General features: G+C 31.8%; 2 protein-coding genes across 7 annotated transcripts; both read left to right on the top strand.

Annotated features, from left to right (window-relative positions):
- The first annotated feature begins 261 nt into the window (after positions 1-261).
- On the top strand, positions 262-1,984 carry LOC117934496 (transcription factor TCP15). The gene has a single exon (XM_034856205.1). The coding sequence runs from the start codon at positions 520-522 to the stop codon at positions 1,639-1,641; it is 1,122 nt and encodes a 373-aa protein (XP_034712096.1). The 5' UTR covers positions 262-519; the 3' UTR covers positions 1,642-1,984.
- Positions 1,985-8,186: 6,202 nt separating this feature from the next.
- LOC117904842 lies at positions 8,187-18,613 on the top strand. Of its 6 annotated transcripts, none has more exons than XM_034817622.1 (11): positions 8,187-8,434; positions 9,080-9,249; positions 9,344-9,408; positions 11,599-11,639; positions 11,812-11,900; positions 11,992-12,105; positions 13,927-14,004; positions 14,580-14,633; positions 16,812-16,877; positions 16,991-17,071; positions 18,203-18,613. In XM_034817622.1, exons 1-11 carry the CDS (start codon positions 8,308-8,310, stop codon positions 18,344-18,346), a joined length of 1,029 nt encoding a protein of 342 aa, XP_034673513.1. In that variant the 5' UTR covers positions 8,187-8,307; the 3' UTR covers positions 18,347-18,613. The 6 variants fall into 6 exon arrangements, with proteins under 6 accessions (XP_034673513.1, XP_034673514.1, XP_034673516.1 ...); XM_034817623.1 differs by having other exon boundaries at positions 9,083-9,249; XM_034817625.1 differs by having other exon boundaries at positions 8,187-8,346; positions 9,083-9,249.
- The last annotated feature ends 1,230 nt before the right edge of the window (positions 18,614-19,843 follow it).

Below are 19,843 nucleotides of genomic sequence, written 5' to 3' on the forward strand. Positions count from 1 at the left end.
CAATAAAAGGAAACCCAGATTCAGAATATATAAAAAAAAAAAAACTTAAAAATAAATAGAAATTAGAAATTAAATTCCAAAATCACGACAATTTTCAAAAACACCACCAATGGGCAGTGACATTCACAACCATTAGAGGTCTTCCAAAGAAAGAAAGTAAATTTCTTTCTCTTTGTAAAATAAAAACATAACCCACAAAATAAAAAACAAAAAAAACATAAAGAAATTGCTTTTTAAAGCTCACCCATATAATTCCCACTCATTATCTTTGTTGCTTAAAGCTTGCCCTCCTTCCTTATCCTCTCTCTCTCTCTCTCACTTGAGCTGCACCAACACAATACATCAAATGTGAAAAGAATTCCAAGCACAAGAGAAAGAGAGACCCACATGTGTTTTGTTTAATTCAGTTTCTGGGTTTCTCATAAAAATTAAAGCATTGTGGGAGTGGGAGTGAGTGTGTGTGTGGGAGAGAGAGAGAAAGAGAGAGAGAAAGAGAAAGAGTGGGTTGTTGTTGATGTGATGATGGAAGGAGGTGATGAGCTCCACAGGCCAAATTTTCCATTCCAATTGCTAGAAAAGAAGGAAGAAGAAGCGTGCTCCAGCTCTGGTTATCCGTCTCTAGCCATATCATCTGCAGAACCCAACACCAACCGCTCTAATTCATCTCTACAAATCGCAGCGGAGCCTTCCAAAAAGCCGCCTCCCAAGAGGACTTCCACCAAGGATCGGCACACCAAAGTCGACGGACGTGGCCGCCGCATCCGCATGCCTGCACTCTGCGCTGCTAGGGTTTTTCAGCTAACGCGTGAGCTCGGCCATAAATCCGACGGCGAAACCATCGAGTGGCTGCTTCAACAGGCCGAGCCTGCCGTGATTGCCGCCACCGGAACCGGCACAATTCCTGCAAATTTTACGTCCCTTAACATCTCCCTCCGGAGCTCGGGCTCAAGCATGTCCGTCCCATCTCAACTAAGATCCACTTACTTCAATCCCAACTTCTCGGTCCCTCAAAGAAGAAGTCTTTTTCCGGGGCTATCATCGGAGAATTCTTCTACACTCGTTAATTTCCAATCTAACAATCTAAATTCCATGTTTCAAGCCAAGCAAGAGTTGAGAGACACTTCACTAGACCTATCGGAGACTGAGGAGAGCATAGGGAGGAAGAGGCGGCCGGAGCAGGATTTGTCGCAACAACAAATGGGAAGCTACTTGCTGCAGTCGAGCACCGGCTCCATCCCGGCCAGCCATGGTCAGATTCCGGCGAATTTTTGGATGCTCACTAATTCTAATAACCAAGTCATGAGTGCTGACCCTATATGGCCATTTCCTTCTGTTAATAACAGTAACTTATATAGGGGCACTATGTCCAGTGGGCTGCATTTTATGAATTTTCCGACTCCTGTTGCCCTCTTGCCTAGCCAACAGTTGAGCTCCGGCGGTGGAGGTGGCAGTGGTGGTGGCGGTGGAGGTGGCGGTAGTGGCGGCGGCAGTGGCATGGGCGAGGGTCACTTTAACATGCTGGCTGGACTAAACCCTTATCGGCCGGTGATGGGGAGTGGAGTGTCGGAATCTCAGGCAAGTGGGTCTCAGTCGCACCATGGAGGTGATGATCGACATGATGCAACCAGTCACCACTCATAGATCATCATCATCATCACCGTCATCCCACACTTGTGCAGTTTGATGTGTAGCACAAGTGGAGGTTTGAATATTGCTCTAAATTCTGAGTTCCAATATTCCATTTTTTCGTGTGATTAATATGGGTTTTAGGGTTTGAGAGATGAAAGACGATATATTTAACATGAGTATTGATTGGCTGGTTTTGCTCAACACTCATCTGGGTTTTTACCTACACACTATCTTATTCCCATTGTTTGTGCATTTTTTTTTTCCAAGAACTTCCTTGTAATTTATATGCTTTGTGTTGAAGAATATCATGACTTGTATGCAGAACTCCAGAAGAAAAAAATGACAAATTCATCTATCTCCTAATCCCTTCCATTGTTATTCTCTTCCCTCTCCTGCTATCTCAACCAATTCAATCCATTTTGATTGAAATATCTTTGATCATTACTTGTTTTTTAAAATTGCTGCTTCCCCATTGAGTCTATTAATTAGAGAAAAACCTTAACTTCCTCTCTATCACTGCCTCTCCATAAGCAGTTCAAAAGCAGCTCAAACAATCGAAATATGGAAATATCTAACATTACTTCATTTTAAAATTTGCTTCTCCAATGGAAAAAAACCCAACTTTACTCAGGATTTCAAAATTTTAAAATTTGCAGAAATTATTCTGGAAGTCCCAGAAAAAAAAGCCTTTAACACTAGTCAAAATCTTCAGTGTTTCCGTATGGGCAATGACCTCAAAAAAATTTAGCGTGTCTGCTGCTTCAGGAAACCATCTCTAGTTTTGAAGATGAGATGAAACTCCAGTAGTGTTGGTTAGAGTGTTTGTAGAGCGTAGAAGATAAATGTAAAAAATGGAGCATGAAGAGAATCGGGTTTACTGCATCCATGATTCAAGAGATATTGGGAGAGATGGGAAAATAGGACGAGTAGGGCCCATACCTTATCAGTTCCAGGTGTTGCTCAGGTGGTGAGCCCCAGCTGCTGCTCATTGCCTAAACCAATGTACAATGTCACTGACAAACAGGTGGATCATTCTTCACTCTTTTTCATTTTTCTTTTTTTCCCTCCTCTCCTCTCCTTCAATTTCAATTTCTATATATTATTTTAGGCATCGCTGGCACCACAGAGATCAGTGGTGGGTGTTAATGACCCTACTCCACGTCTCCCCACCCGCCCCATCATCTCATTAAATCTTGACCCTTCATTCTCCTGCCCCACTCTTCCCATGCATTACACTGAATGATTGGATTTGGGTATCTGTTAGAGAAATGTAGAACTTGTAGTTGTAGCCACGTCTCCCTCCTGCAATTTCTTTGGGTGTCTAGCCGATGGGGTTTGCATTCAATTCATAATAATGTATGTGTTTTTTTTTTTTTTTGGCCTTTTGGACCAATTTTTATTTCCAATTATGGGTATGGTTGTACTCTGAATTTACATATAAATTACATGTCTCTAATTTGCTAAACATTGACATACATGTCCACATCAGTACTATAAGCAGTTTTGTACGTTTCTGTGTGATTTCATGAAAGTGATTTATAATTATATGAAAGAAAAAAAAAAAGGAGGTCAATATATTTCTTATGGTAATTAAATTTGGTAAGGCGTTAATAGGCTTGATAACTATTTTCAAAAATAATTTTTAAAAATTGTTCTTTCATTTATATAACAAAAGTTTATTTGAAAATTTAAAATTTTTTCAACCTATTTTTAATATTTTTAAATATATTTTAAAAATATTTTTTATCTAATATTTTATTTTTAATCATTTTACATGTTTATATAATTATTTCTTAAAATAATTCTAAAAAATAAATAAAAATAACTATTTTTTTTTTCTATTTTTAACTAAAAATGTTCTTTAAAAATACTTTATTTTCTATTCTTAAAAATAAAAAATAATTTTTGGTTGTCAAAGGTATTTTCTATGTTTTTTATTCTAAAAAATAAAAAATTATTCTTAAAAACAATTCTCAAACAATCTATAAATTTTTATTGTTGCATATTAGTATACTTTCTTTTTTACTAAAGTTTTAATAAAATTAAGTTGCTTCTTTATTGTTTGCTTTTAAAAATGAATTTATTTTAGTGAGTTAATTATAAATTGATTAAAACTTTTTATTACAAAAAGGTATGGAGGATAAAAAGAATAATAAATAAACATAATTCTATTAAAAATAACTCATTAATATCAATAAATTTAATTTAATTATATTAGTTAATATCAATAGATTACTTTTATCTTAATAAAAAAAATCATATATTTTAATTTTTTCTATTCAACAAAAAACAAACACCACCTAAAATTTTACCATTTTCATTTCTAAAAATATTTTTTGAAACTTCTCTTAATCAAACATGTTTTAATAGAAAAAGAAAATCGAAATGGAAATTATTTTAAAAGAAAAAACTAAAAAACATTTCCTAAACTCAAGGCAATATTAATTTTTATTTGAAATTAATCTATGTGGATTTTAAATCAATTCAGAGTAAATAAAATAAAAATGTCACATAAATCATATAATTATTAAGTATATGGTAAAGTAAATATTTCAAATCATATTATGATAAATAGAGAGTTTTTGAAGTTGAATAAATAGTTAGAATCATATAATAATTTCAAAGATAATAAAGAAATTGTTTTTAAATTATTTTTTATTTTTTATTATATTTTTTTTCAAAAAGCTTCTGCACAAGCCTAAGGCCCTGCCAGTAAAAGTTCACATCTAGGTCAATAATGGCAACCCAATTTATTCCTCAAATTCCACAGGCAATACACCTCAACATTTTGCATCCGTATCAAATATATGTACAAAAGCTGAATTTGTCCCATATGTTTCAATAATGCACTAATAATTTTAGGGTGCCCCATGTAATTAAATAATTCATGAAAAATAAATCAATTTCTTAAACATTATAAACTATTAATTTTTAAAATAAATAAAAAATCATAAATTATAGGAAATGACTTTGTGACATCCAATAATTATTGAATTGAATTCCAATTTGAAATGACATCTCATGAAAGCTCTCCACCTTTCAAAAATCAAATAAACCTCATGCATTAATTTCGTTTGTCTCAATGCTTGCTTGTACATATAGAAATTTCCTTTTATTTTATATTTTATGTTTTTAAGAATAAAAAATATAGTGTTGTTAGATAATATTTTTTATTATTTTCACTTATTTTCTTAAAGTTATTTTAAAAAATGATTATACAAACATATAAAATAATTAAAAATAAAATATTAGATATAAAAATTATTTCTAAAATATATTTAAAAATATTGAAAACATTTTAGGTTTCCACACCAATTTTTATTCTATAAAATATTAAAGAACAATTTACAAAAATTGTTATTAAAAACCGTTCTTCAGAATTGTTTTCCAAAACATTTACTAAAAATGTTCTACTAAAAAAATAACTTTAAATTTTCAAAATTTACCCAAAAAAAATTATCTTTTTAAGAAACAACTTCAAACTTCAAAATTTACTTTAAGAACTCATAAATAAGAGTAATTTGAAAATAGTTCCCAACTATCATATATCCTAAATTATTTTTACAATTGTTATTTTTTAAAAACATTTCATAAAAACATATTGGAAATAGTGAAAAGCATGTTGGTAGAATAAATTTAAGAAGCCATTCTCTTTTGTATTTGATTAGATATAGTTTTTGTGTTGAAGAATGGTGGCATACCATCATAGGGCAATAGAATTGGTCTCTTTCTCAAATATGCTGCACATGGACATGGATCCTTAAGGTACAACAAATGGTCCCATCAAGAAAATCTTGTAACCCTAAAGTTGTATGATTGGACCATCCATACATACATCTTTTTTTATAATTATTTTTGGTTAAGGAAATGAACAAAAAAAATGGCATCCATTTGGACCAAGAAATCTACTAATCAAACTTGTTTTCTTGATGTTGATGCTTCCCAACCTCTCTAACTTGCTTGTTAATTGGAATGTAGGGATGCTTGTCAGTTCAAAGGGCCTGTTTGTTTAGGTTTTAGCATGCAAGTAATTCTAAATCTCTGATAAGACCCCCACTCCCTCACCCATCCACCTATATGCTCTATCTAAACTGTCTTATTATGGTTATTGTAAAGATACCAGAGAAGATAATAGGGATGCCATGAAGGTTTAGATTTTACAAATAGTAACTACAAGAAGTTAGATGATGGCATAATTTATTTGAGATAGATGTTAGCTCAAATGCTGAATTTGGTAGAACTAGGAAGAAAAAGTAGTAAAATCTAAGTAGTGAAGATGTGAGAAAATAAGGTTGTTGTGGAGTCCGAAGACGTAAAGTCTAATAGTTGGCAAGTACGAAAATATCCTATTGTGCGAAGGGAGAAAGATAAATGATAAATCATCTAAGTTTTCTTAAAACTAACACGTCATACAAAATTGTGATTCTTCATGTTACTTAAAAATGACATTCCGACAAAGTATCAAAGATTATTTTATTAAGTCTAGTACATCCATCAAATTTCTAAAAAATAAATTATATAGAATGAGGGTTTTTATAAAAATGGACATTCATGATTGATATATGCCAGCAAAATTGACTAGTCACCTACTTTCCAATAAAAACTTATATACAAACATGCGTCTATCAATTTAGAAGCAACTAGAAATGATCACTCGATATAGATAAGGCTAGGAAGGATCTTGTTATTCAATATTCGAAATTTTGGATGTAAAAGGTCCAACACAAAACAACTGTCATGAAAAAGACTTCAATAATGAACAATAGGTTGCATTATTAGACAAATATAGAATTGAAGAGGACAGAAGTTGGGAGCGTAATTCTTTAAAAACTAAGAAGTTATCGAAAATAAGAGATATTCGAATACAATTAAAACGCTCGAAGATTTTTTTATTTATAGTTCACAGTGCTTAGTAAACTTCATTTAATGCGTAATTATGAATTATAAGGGCATGTAAGACTACATGAATAGTAATTATAACCGATAAAATGAAGATGATTTACTTAAGGCAATTATTGACCCACATGTTGAATTTAGTGGAACTAAGGGTAGTATGAAAATGTAAGAAAAATGTGGTGGTCTAGGAGTAAAAGAATGCAAAGTCTAATAATTGAGGGTATGGAATGAAAGAAGTTTCCAAGCTAAGTAAGAAAAACACATGAAGCCACTCAAGTTTCCTAATCAAACACAAAATTTTAGTTTGGTCTTCTTGTTTAGGAACATATTCAAATAGGCTATCAAAAATTATTCCCTTCAAGCATAGTGGTTGTGTCAAATTTCAAAGAAACAAACCATATAAAGTGAGGGCTTTTGCAAAGGTGGGTGTGCATGATTGTTATATGCTTCCAAAATTGACAAGACGCCTACTTTGTAGGGGAAGACAGATATGTCAATGCGTGAATAGAAAATGTTTGCACAAAAATTAATTTTTAAATTCAAGATGATTAGTAAGAAAAACATGTTGACCAATTTACAATAACTAAAATCCATCGTGAGGGAGAAGTTTTTCTTTCTAGAAATTTTAAAAAACATAAAGCGAAATCATGTCGGTAGGTTATGGTCTTACATTAAGCTATATAATTTAAGTTGATAATTTTGTTTTACTTACTCCGATGCAGAATTTTTTTAAAATTATATATACTAATATAATATTTTATTTATATATATTAGTATTATTCACATAATTTTTTATTTATAAATTTTAATATTTTGATCATAAATTCTATTAATAAAAAATAAAAAATTACTTGTTAAATTATAAATTACAAGATGATTTGGTAATATTAAAATTTAATATCTTTCATATTATTTTAAAATTAAATATCAATGTATTATAAGTAATTTTAATATTATCAAAATTATATTTGAACCAAATTCTCTAACATGAAACCTAGGTAAAATTAGCCAATTGGACAAATTTGCCCTTGAGTTAGATGTGTGTGTATTAATAAGTTTTTTGTATGCTATTTAAATATAAGAGATATATATATATATATAAAGTATTAAATATTTTAAAATAAAATTTTAATTATATGTATTATTATTATTTTACCCTTAAATACAATATAAGTATTAAATATATTTTTAAGTGCAAATTTTATAATGCATATATTATTTTTTCTTTAATGAAACAACTTCAACTTAAAAATTATTTATTTACTTTAATTTTTTAAAACTTCTTTTTTTTTTCTTTCAATGCATTTTTCATTCAAATTTTTTGGACTGATGTAACCTATAAAACTCTACGTAACTAATTAAGCAACAAAAAATACAATTAAAGAAGAAATAATGTTTTCTAATGTTTTTTTATGGGATAATTTCACTCATTTTTTTTCAGGTTTTAGTTAAATATAATTAACTTCTATTAATTTAAAAATTTATCGAATACTTCCTTTATTTTGAATTAAAGAAGAAGGGAATAAAAGCAAGAAATGAGAAAAGGAGAAATTTCAAATTAATAGTATCTGATGTAATTAGTCGAAACTTTAGGTAGCTAAATGAAATTAAACCTTTTTATGTCATTTCTACGGTATCCTTTCTCTCCGATTTTCATCACATCCGAGTATTTTATTTTTTTTCTCTCTCCCTCCAAACGCGACAAGGAAGGACAGAAGACCGATGCGAGAGCTGCTTTGAAGAATTGGCAGTGTAATGTGTGGAATAGGGAGTCTGTAATTAATGGCCAGGGTTAGGAATTGGTGGAGCCATTCGAAAACGGTAGTTCTAATCTGGCTCACATCCGCTCTTCTTTTTTACTTTGGATTGCAATTTGTCCTCAGAAATTCCTCTCTCAATTACCCATCTGGTAATGGCTTTTCTCTTCTTCATTTTTTATTTTTTATTTTTTCTCCTCTCTCTCTTTTTTTTTTTTTTTTCATTTCCCGTTTGATTGATGAGAAACCGTGTGAAAGTCAATTATAAGATTCCGGTTTTGTCTTTTTTTTTTTTTTTTTTCTTTTTCCAACGATTTTTTAGTAGCCAAAAGGAGCATCAAACACTGATTGCCCCTGAAAATTGGATAACGAATGAAGACGATACCATTTAGTTGACCTTTCTAATTTTGTTTACACTTCTATTTTTTCAATTTCTACACCGAATCTTCATTCTATTTGCTCGAGTGAAGTTTGAAAAAATGTATCTGTAACTGTTGAATCGGTAAATCGAGGAGGTATACATTTGTCATATATTGTGTGAACTATGGTGTGGCCTCTGTATGGAATCGTTGGATCTATTGAAATTTCAAGAATTAAGGGGCATTTTGTTTTTCTTTTTTAGGATCCCAAGTTAATTAATTCATTGATCGTTTGGCGAAAGTTCTACTGAGTTTAGACCAAATTTCATATTCAATTCCTGATTTTAGTTCTAGATGTGTATTATGTGTCTGAATTTGTTTGCCAACTAACATGTATACTGGGCTGGTGGAGTTATGTTAATTTGGGAAAATTTGCAGCAGTTCCTACAATGTCAGATTCCGAGCGAAGATCAAAATTGTACGATAAGATGGAAAGTGACTTGAATGAGCATGGTGCAGCTTTCCTTGAACATGGTGAAACTTCTCAGTCTTTATCCCTTTCAGATCTTTTCACCCTTAAGGATGGAATTGTAACTCCTGTACTCAAGGTAAGTTTTGAGTGAATTAAAACATTCCGAATGCTATACCCTTCTCTGTGTTGCTTTGAGATGTGGATGGAGCTTTCCCTCCTTTCATGTGTAGGCAGCAAAACCACCAGTACGGGCTAATGTTTTGTATTTGAGCACAGAGTTCTCAGTGCCTATCTCGTAAGTAATTTTTTTTCCTTTCAATTTCTCATGAGGTTCTCATTTATCATGTTTCCTTGTCTGTGTGGTACACTGCTTATCGATGATAGAAAATATGGCCTTAGTCCCGTAATTGTGAAAGAAATATTTTGTTTGGGATTTGAGATATAGGCCAATCACCTTGATGAATGACTAATAAATGCAGTGGCCATATTTAAGTAGTTTGATTACTTTCTTTGAAAACAGGCGCATGGAAAATTTAGAATCTTTAGTTTTACAGACTTGTGGACTTGAAAGCAATATATGGTTTTATGCAATTATTATAATATTGATGCAATCATTATATGAGGTAATGGGGAAACACCAAGAGTGTGGAAATTTGGATTTGGGGGTTCCCCTAATATAAAGATAATATGCAAATTGATGGATGAGAAAGCAAATTGACAGATGATATGAGGAACTAACAGAAGAAACCTATTATTAAATCTATGATGGTTATAAAATGCCTAAAAAATGACAGCCAAGGAAGTACAGGTGCAGGGTTACAGAATCAGTTTTTCTCTCATTAGACTTCAAATCGAAGGTAGAGTGAGGTTTTAAGTGTATGTGTGATACTTGACTGAAACTAAAGCATTTCAAATTCCTGTAGGAGCTAATAAAGTCACCCACGTTTGATAAAGCAGGGTACTTATATATAATGGTGTTTTACTAAATCCTTGGTGTTATCAAAACTAGGAGAAATAAACTATGCATTTGAGAACTCCCACCATTAACAACTAAATCCTTGTTCATGTGAAATATATATAACTTCTCCTTATGAAAAGGAGATGATGATTCCTATGGAGAATGACCCTCACATTTAGCAGTCAAAATTGCCTCTAGAGATGGATTCTAATTGAATAGGTTACAAGGGTGACTTTTTTTATTGGCTTGAGGAAAACCACTGACAGTACACTCTAACATATTCTATGCCACATTGTATTCTTGGTTGAAGAATTAGGGTCATCATCTGATGAGTTTTATTTATGCCATGTTGATTTGTAAGCTTAGCATGATCCATCCTGGGTATAGATTTTGCTGCACCTATTTTTTATTTTTGATTCCATGTGTCAGCTGTTGTAAACCAGAGAGAGGTCACACTACCCCCTCTCTGTGAACAAGTTCAATCTCATCTCTTTTACTAAAGCTATGTCATTCCAACTCCACTCTGTAAAATGCAACAATTTCCTTAAACCCACACAAATCTATACTTTAGAGAGGATACAATTTACAGTTTCCCTATATATCCTCTCAATGGAGGTATTGTATTGAAGTCATTAAATCGAGGTGCTTTTCACAACTTGGTCATATAAATGGAAACCATAAAATGTTTGATATGCTCATTTGCTGATGTTTATCATGCCTAATGTGATGAGTTAAATTGATAGTGATGGAGAGTTAATGTTTGATACGCTCATTTGATGTGTACCTTGGTTTATTGTTTTTTACTGTTTTATCTATAAAATTTCTTGCTTACTTATCACAAAAAATAATGGAGAGTTGCAGTTCAGAGGATCAAAATACTTTGTTATCTAAATGAATTTGTAGTGCAATAGATGTTTTGTGCCTTATGCAAATGTTATGGTCCTTGCAAAAGGTGTCACTGGTTGGGGCCTTAACTACTCAATTAACTATTAGTTTACTTGTTGCGCTCAGTTAATTATTATATTATTTTGTGTGTGTGTGTGTGTGTGTGTTGATGATTTTGCACCCTTGTTAGTATACTTTTTTTATTTTCTTATAACAAAATTATTTTTTTGCTAATTAATGCAATTGTTACAATAATCTGGTTGAGATTATTTTTTTCATCAACTTGATTTGCAAAAAAGGATGCATCAAATAACTAGCTAAATCACTTTGCCAAGCTATTGTTTGCAGATGTGATTAATAATAATGAACTTCTCGTATAAATAAATAGTTAAATATATATAACCTGCCAAATAACAAAAATATGGATATGCATCTGATGTTACGATACTGTAGATATCCACATGTAGGAAAAATGTTTTTTATCAGATGTGTTTCATGTGTATACCATCAAACAGCCCTACTTTCTGCAGAAAGTCTGGATGCCTTTGGAAGTTCTCTTTAACAGTTTTGTTTGCTGTACTTTTGTATTCATACATGAAAGTTGGATGCTTGGACTATACATCCATGCTTGGCTTGCTGCAGGGAAGCTGTAAAGTCTATCTTTTCTCCATACTTCGATAAAGGTAACTTATCATCTTGATACATGCTTGAATTTTTTGAGCTTGAGTTGTAAATTCATTAATAGGTGGTTTAAAAGAATAATCTTTTGAGTAACTATTAAGTGAGCTAATCTTTCATATATTTGAGAATTTTCAATTGTCTGATTGTTTGCATGCTTTTGTATGTCTTGGTTAGTGATCTGGTTTCAGAACTCTAGTTTGTACCATTTTAGCATGTTTCATGCCTCACATCATATTACACCTGTTCCTGCTGCGGAAGTTGAGGTAATTGCCTTTTGGAGCTATTTTATGTGTTCTGTTTCTTTTCTCTTATCAAAATATTTTTTATGTGTTTAACCTGCACTTCTCTTGTCAGATTGAAGCTGAAGCAACTGCTGTTGAAGCTGTTGCAAAGGCCCTATGCCCTTTGAAAATCGTGTTAGACAGGGTGCTCTTGACTTCAACTGGTGTGCTTCTGGGGTGTTGGCAGGTAATTTCTCTTAATTTATTCTCTCTTTTGCTTTTTGTTTCTTCTTAATGTATTTGATATTTATACATGAGCTGCAATCTTGCTGATATGAAATTATATCTATATCTATAATGCGGGTAGGTGCTCTCTCTCTCTCTCTCTCTCTTTATGTGTGGCTAAAATTTTATTCACAGGATAGAATAAAAATCCTATTTGTGGATGGTAGTTCACTAACAAGGTGGAAAAGAGGATGTGATAGGTCAGCCATCTCTACATTTATATCTATTATTTGTGGGATACAGAAATCCCATGGTGAGACTGTATCCCATGAATAAAAAACATGGAGGTTTGTAATGAACCTTGTTAATGAAAACAAGGTTTATATCAAGCATAGCATAGTAAGAAGGAAAAAGCTTAGTTACTGGGCTGGTCAATCCAGGGTGAATCTCATTTTGCATTGAAATCTTGCTTGACTAATAGTGGTAGAGGATTTCTCAAAGCAGGATTCTGAGTATTACACGAGCTTGTAAGTCAAAGTAGGGAATGAGCTTTGCCTATAAAGCAAAGGGAAGCTGTGATGGCCAACCCATTCTCAATAACCCTAGGAGGTTTTCCTCAGGAAATGTTGAAAGAGTGAAGGGACTAGCCACAGGTGTCAATGTTTAAGCCCACAGTAAACATACAATGAGCCCAAACAAGATTGGCATTGACTTTTTTCATATTGATTGGGTATGCAGGCTCAAGAAAGCGATTTATGTTATCACCTCCAATGAGTGACCAAGAACATATTAATAGTAGTGATATTATGAATATTTAAAAGTCTAGGTCTTGCTCTAGGGTTACCCTTTAATCGCTCAATATTAATTTTTTTATTTATAAATTTATTTTGTTATTAATTAATTATGTAATTACTTAGCACATTAATTATAATTGGTAAAGTATTTAATTAATTAGATCCATCTCTTCTTTAGAAATATTAGGGTTTCAACTCAATTTACCTTGATAAATATTATTGGCCACCATGTAACAATTTAAGCTTTTGGGTCAAATTTGATAGCTTAACATAGTATTAGAGCTTTCTTTTCCAAGGAAGTAATGAATTTGAATCCATGGCTTATTTATTTCAATTGAGCACACTTTCAAGCCAAAGAAGCCTCTAAGACGAGGTATTAGTCAAAATTACAGTGCTAGTTCCTATAAAAAAATGTAATCATCAAATGCTACAATATTTCATTCTTCGACACTAAAAAATAAATAAAATGAAAACCAAATCTAGATTTTATTCCAATGACGACGCAATAAGATGGTAAACTCCTTAAATTGCCATAGGGAATCAATAATAGTAATAATAATTATAATATATCCAGACCTCTTATTTGGCAAACTAAACATGCCTGGTTGTATACAATCTGTCCATTGTTATGGTGGTAATAATAATATATCCAAAACTCTTATTTGGAAAACTAAACATGCCTGGTTGTATACAATCCATCCATTGCTGTGGTATTAGAATTCTTGAAATTTATGAACCTACAGGGAAAAAAATGCTGTTCTGTTCATAGCATTGGTCACCATCTTTTATTGTGTTTGTTGATGTCTTTTATGAGGATTTTCTTTTCATAACAGGATGTTTAGTATTATCAACTTAGGTTAGTAATTGGCCTGAGAATTCTTACATGAAGTTTCCCCTCCTAGTTGATCTTTCAACGGCCATTAACCTAAATTTTCAAATGGCATTTATGTCTGGTATATTCACTGTGAATCATCATGTTGGAGAATCATTCTCAGAAAATTAATAGTATGTACTGACTTGTTCTCTTAATGGTTCATTTTCTTGTGTAGGTAGCCTCTGGAACAGATCCAGTAACCATTCGTGCTAAACTGAGAACTGCTCTTCCACGTGCACCCAAAAATCAACTTGTAAGAACTGTATGAATGTCTTATTTCTTTTTGAGGTTGTCAGAAGTCTCCACAAGTAAACAGAAAGGGATATACTAATGGCTTAAAGAAAGGGATAGCACATGGAGTACTTCTTGACCTAATATCTGATGGTTAGGATCCATTTAGGATAGATTCTATACAACTCTAATCACATTTCTTTTATATATGTATATATAATCTCACTTACACTTTGGTAGCTATTTTGAAAGTAGGATTGAGTAGCTTTTCAAAATTGATTTTTCAAGAATCAGAATATCTTCTAACTTTACAATCAGGACAAGAATAAAATAGAATACTAACAACTAATTGATATTTTACTTTTATTTTTTTTAATTAGCAACAAATTTTTTAATGTTGTACATGATAAATAAATTTGAATTATATTATTAAATATGTTGTATCGAATTATTTTATTAGTTATGTTATATATAAATACATATTGAATATATGAAATTATTTTATATCTATGAAATATTTGATTAAATTTTATTATATAGAATAATATTACCCTTTTTTATGGGCAAATAGGGATATATTAATCAATGCTTACCAGGGGGCGGCGGGGCAAACCATTGAAGTATACATTGGGAAGCAGAAAAAGAATGATGGTAAGATTATATAGAATAATATTACTTAATTTTTTTTTTTTTTTTTGATAGGTAAATTTTTTTTGTCCCCACTTGAAACCTAGGACCTCCCACAAACCCTCTCCATCCCTTTACCACTTGAGCTAAGCCTCAAAGGCAATATTACTTTAAATTATGTTGTTTCTTTTTTCCCAATAATTTAATTTTTTAGATCAAAATTTTTTATCTTTAGAATTAACTACCAATAGTCTAATATCACAATAAAGAAATCATTTAAGGAATAATACTTTTGTAACTTAATGAGTACATGATATTGAATGTTAGTTGAAATTGTTTTACTATTGAAGTGTAATGTCTGTTGGTATTTATAATTGATGCTTTTTGTCTTGTAATGTAAAATAAAGACTATTATTATATATATTTTTACTTGTGTAAGTGTGTTATCGACTTATTGATTCAGGGATTGGGGGTGAATAGGTAGTTCATAATTTATGCCAAACTATCAACTCTAAACTCAATTTTCTTCAACCATGATTTTTTATTAATTTGGTTCAATCAATTGATTGTTTTGATGCCTTGTAGATTTTCAATTTTAAATTTGATCAATTAATCGCACACCTGACATCAGATATCTATGTGGAAAATTACCTACAAAGATTGCCTTAAACCCCTACAAAGGCAAAAGCTGTGGGTCTATTGACCAAAGTAAAAATCCACTAAATATGAAAGAAGAGGGCATATGGTTTTACCTAATCTGGATGCTACCTACCCCATGAGACTTGTACCAACACATACACTTCTTTTTCACGTTCATGACACAACATTCCGCATACTCCTTAATAGAAATCTAAAAACGATATTAAGGCTCGGCAACTCAAACCCTTGATCTCTACTTTTCCTCCCTAAATTCAAGATTTTCTTGGGCAAATTTTGATCTGAGAGTTTAGGAACCAGGGCAAAATAATGGCGCCTATTTTTTCAAGGCTCTTCCAAAAATATGTTTTTCTAATTTGTTTTTATACTAAAAACCTTACCTTTAGAAAAATACAAAAATTTTCATAATTGTTAAAAAATATTCTAGATAAAAAACTTTGGAGTGTTCGAGCACCCTCCAAGGTGGTGCTTAAGCTTCCTGTGTTAGACATTCTTCTGTCTACAATTGTTTTCTTGTTTTGCATGCAATTTTCCATTTGATTGCTTGCAGTTACTTTTCCAGCATTCATTGCTCACCTCTCAATCTCAATTATGGCTAAATGTCTATTTTATCATGTCATTACTTTGCCCTAGATTCAAACTTGCAAGCTACGTATTTGAGCTTCACCTTTAGAGTCTTCAACTCAAATATGATGTGTATAAGTCTCAGTGATTGTGAAATAACTTTGAATCAGTGATTTTTTGGATCAAAATTGTCAACCTAAACTAATATATTAACTATTTGAATTCAATTAAAATAGAAAAATGGAAGCACTTCTCTTAAAAAATAATGAAAAATAAAATAAAAGAAATAGGTTTTTTAACATCTCTATATGTTTTCACAATTTAACAATCTAGTTTACCAAATACTTAACTGCTAGTTTTGAAACCATAGTTTGCCAAATGCTCTATGTTTTATGACACAACTAACAATTTTGCTAAAAATGTATTCTTCTAAAAATTGCAGCAATACAAAATTGACCCTTAGTTTTGGGAAGGATCCCTCATCTTTCAATCTTACCTTTAATTCGTATAAATAAACATTTGTTTCTGATTATAAAAAAATGACCCTTAGTCACAAGAAAATTTATGGAAGGATTTTAGATGATCATAATATCTGTTCTGATTGCAGTTTTGTTCTATATCTTTAACCATTTTTCTTCTAACCTTCCAAATTTATGATAATTGATGATGTTGAACAACCAATTTTCTTAAAAGCTTAAGTTTATAAGATTTAGGTCCACAATGCATATCATGCTCTCTAACATATGATGGTTCAATATAAGGATAAAAATAGAGATATATCTCCTGTGGGAACTCACTGCTATTACATGATGGGTACTATGGCCTTATTGGTGCTTTATTGTTCTATCCATTACTACAGCTACATGGTCATTGACATAGCTCTTATTACATCGTAGTAATATGAAAATGATGAGTGTGGTTTTTACTAATATTTGCCACTAGAAATTGCTTGGGTTGATCTGCTGCATTTTTCTGCTGCAGTATGACAATGCGATTCTTCATACCTCATTTGCACGACTTCTGGGTCCCCCTAAATTTTCTCCAACGGTAGGACATTTGAAGCACATTTTGATTTTATTAGTACTTCAAGTTGAGTTGCATGTTTATATATTTGGATCTATGTTTTTAGATAATTTACACATGGTTGATGCCATGTGCAGGAATTGCATAAAGCTTCGGATCAACTTCAGTTTTTTCATGAGCTTGTCGCCCGCCTTAATAATATAATCCGTGGATTTGAGGTATTTGCTTTTTGTTTCATAGTTGAAAATAGAGAATCTTGTTCAGTAGTAATGGAACTGATGACATGTGATGTCCATTTCATTTTGTTGTATTTTCAAAAGTAGCACATCTGATTAGGCTTCTCTTTGGTGGGATCTGTTTTATGCTGGGTGTCAAACTCTCTAAAAGGGTACCTAGATGGGACACAAGTGGATATCACTGCCTCCCAAACCTAATGGTATATTCCTAGCGTATTTGTGTTACTTAAGCTATTTTTAGGTACAACTCCATGAAAGAATGCCTTCTTATGGTGACAAATGATCTCCAATGACCAATCTAGAGGATGTATCTTATGGATTCCTGCTCCAGGTTTAATTTATTTTATTGATCACCAGTGTTATACCGGCCAATTTAATATGCAAAACTGCCTTGGGCCTATCTAATCTTTCATATGAAATGTGAAATGTTGTTTTATCCAACATGCACTGTGATTTGATTTGTAACTGTAAGACCTGCAAAAGTTTTGAAAGTAGAAAAATATGAAGTCAAACAGTATTTATTCCTAAAGCAATTTTGCCTAGGTTGACTATGGTCAGGCATCATTTAGAATTGAAAATATAGGATAATCATGCCCTGGAAATACTACTTCTGCAACCTATAAATGAATCCTTTCTACTTGGGCCAAAAGGTTGGAGATGCCTTCCATTTTAAGCAATTTTTTGATGGAAAGTAATGAAGCAGATTGTTATCATAGGCTGCTATTGTGATCAGAAAGCAGGACATACTGAATTCTACCTCTTAGCTGTGCCCTTGAATGCTATTTAAAGCAAGAATGACTTTAGCGGCCACTAGAATGGTATAAAGTGGCCTATCTTGGTTCTTTTTTCTTTGTGGGTAGGTGGGGAAAATGGCCTTCTTTTTAAGTTCTTCCAAGAAGCAGGTTGTGTACTTTTCTGTTTAGGAATCACTTTTCTTGAAGTTATTGATATACCAGGCAAATGTAACTAGAACTCGTATTTCCTCCAAGTTGCTTCCAAACATATCCTAGTTTTAACTCTGTAGTTCTTTTTCTTTTTCCTTTTTTCTTTTAGTTGGTTCGCTTCTTGAAGTTTTGGCTTTACAATAGTCTTTTGTTGGTGAATATCATTCAGGCAGATGTTTCAGAGCTCTGGTATGTGGAGGAATATGACGTGTTGGCTCTTGCATTGAATGGAAGAATGAAGGTTCGCAGATTCAAATTGACCGCAAGCAAATCTGAAACTTCAGAAGATCACAAAGTAGAAGGGAAAGCCTAGTCATGAAGACAACCTGTTTCATGCTCCACTGTCTGGTACCCAAAGCCTGGCTCCAAGCCATCCTCATACAAGTCTGAAATGTGCCAGTCTGCCCCAGCATAATATGGTGAAAAATTTCTAACTCTCCACAACCTTTCTGCCTCTATATACAAGCTTGTATAATGTATTATATGTATAATTTCAATTCACAGAATCATAGTTCAAGAATTGATGGGTTTTATTTCATCTCAATGCTGCAAATGTTGGAATTAAATTTTGATTTCTGTACACTCATGAGTTGGAGTTGAACTGTTATGGTTCCTATACAGGATGAAACTCCAATTGTATGGGCACTCGAATAGGATATCCCTTTTAAAAAAATATATATTATTTTAATAAAATATTAGTAAAATAATAAAATTTTCAAAATACGTATATAAAAATATTATGGAGGTCTGCACCAGTTCAAATTATAGTGGTGTCACTTCACATGTCCCAGTCGCACGAAGTTTACGCTCCAACGTGCCATGCTGACAGCTGAACTCGACAGTTCTCTTTATGGAAATTGAGTTCCTCCCCGTCTCTTTCTTTGGCCCCCTTTTTTGGGTTGCACCGGAAGTCCAGCTTTAAAGAGGAAAAAAAAACCTAGTTAAAACTTAAAACGTATTGGAGTTGTATCTTTACAATTTTTTTTAATCCTAATAAAAAATACCAAATATTAAAAATACCCTTAAATCGGTACCTTATAATATATTATTTTTCAAAAATAAATTGAATGTTAAAAAGTGTTTGATAAATCAATTTAATAACTTAATATTATTTAATAATTTAATTTAAATTAAATTATCAAATAATTTCTATATGAAGTTAGAAGGCTTGACATGAAAGTGACTAATAAAGTGAAATAGTTAGCAACATACTAATGACAAAACCCATTTAAAGTAGAAATTAAGATAATAGAAAGACTAAACTAGATATTGTCCTTCCATACAAAAAAATCCACAAATCAAAGTATGATGATTCTCTCATGGAGTAGTAGTAAAATAAACCACAAATATTTAGTTAAACTAATCTCATAACTAATTTGGATACTTAGGTGATATTTGTTTTTTTATTTAATTTTAAATAGAACTTTAATACTTAATAGTGTTAAATATTAGTGTTTGTTTTTGTAATATTTTATTTCTATTAAGCATTAAAAAGTAAAGAAAAATCAGTATGTTATTTTTTTTATTTAAAAAAATAAAATATTTTGACTTTTTCTATTCAGCAAAAAATTTATAATAAGTTATGAAAAAAGTAGAAAAACAAACTAACTAAAGTCTAAAGCCAAATTGCTTTTAGCAAAAAGCTAAAAAAACAAACACCCATTAAGACTATGACTTGGTTGAGGTGAAAATTAGCATATTGACTTGGTTAAGGCTTGGGCTTAAACTTGGATCTTAGCTTGAACCTCTGCTTGTGCTTGGAATTTTGCTGGGCTTATGTTTAGACCTTATCTTGAATAACACTCGCTAA

This window comes from Vitis riparia, chromosome 17 (genome assembly GCF_004353265.1).
Source record: "Vitis riparia cultivar Riparia Gloire de Montpellier isolate 1030 chromosome 17, EGFV_Vit.rip_1.0, whole genome shotgun sequence".
In the NCBI taxonomy this organism is placed as follows: domain Eukaryota; kingdom Viridiplantae; phylum Streptophyta; class Magnoliopsida; order Vitales; family Vitaceae; genus Vitis; species Vitis riparia.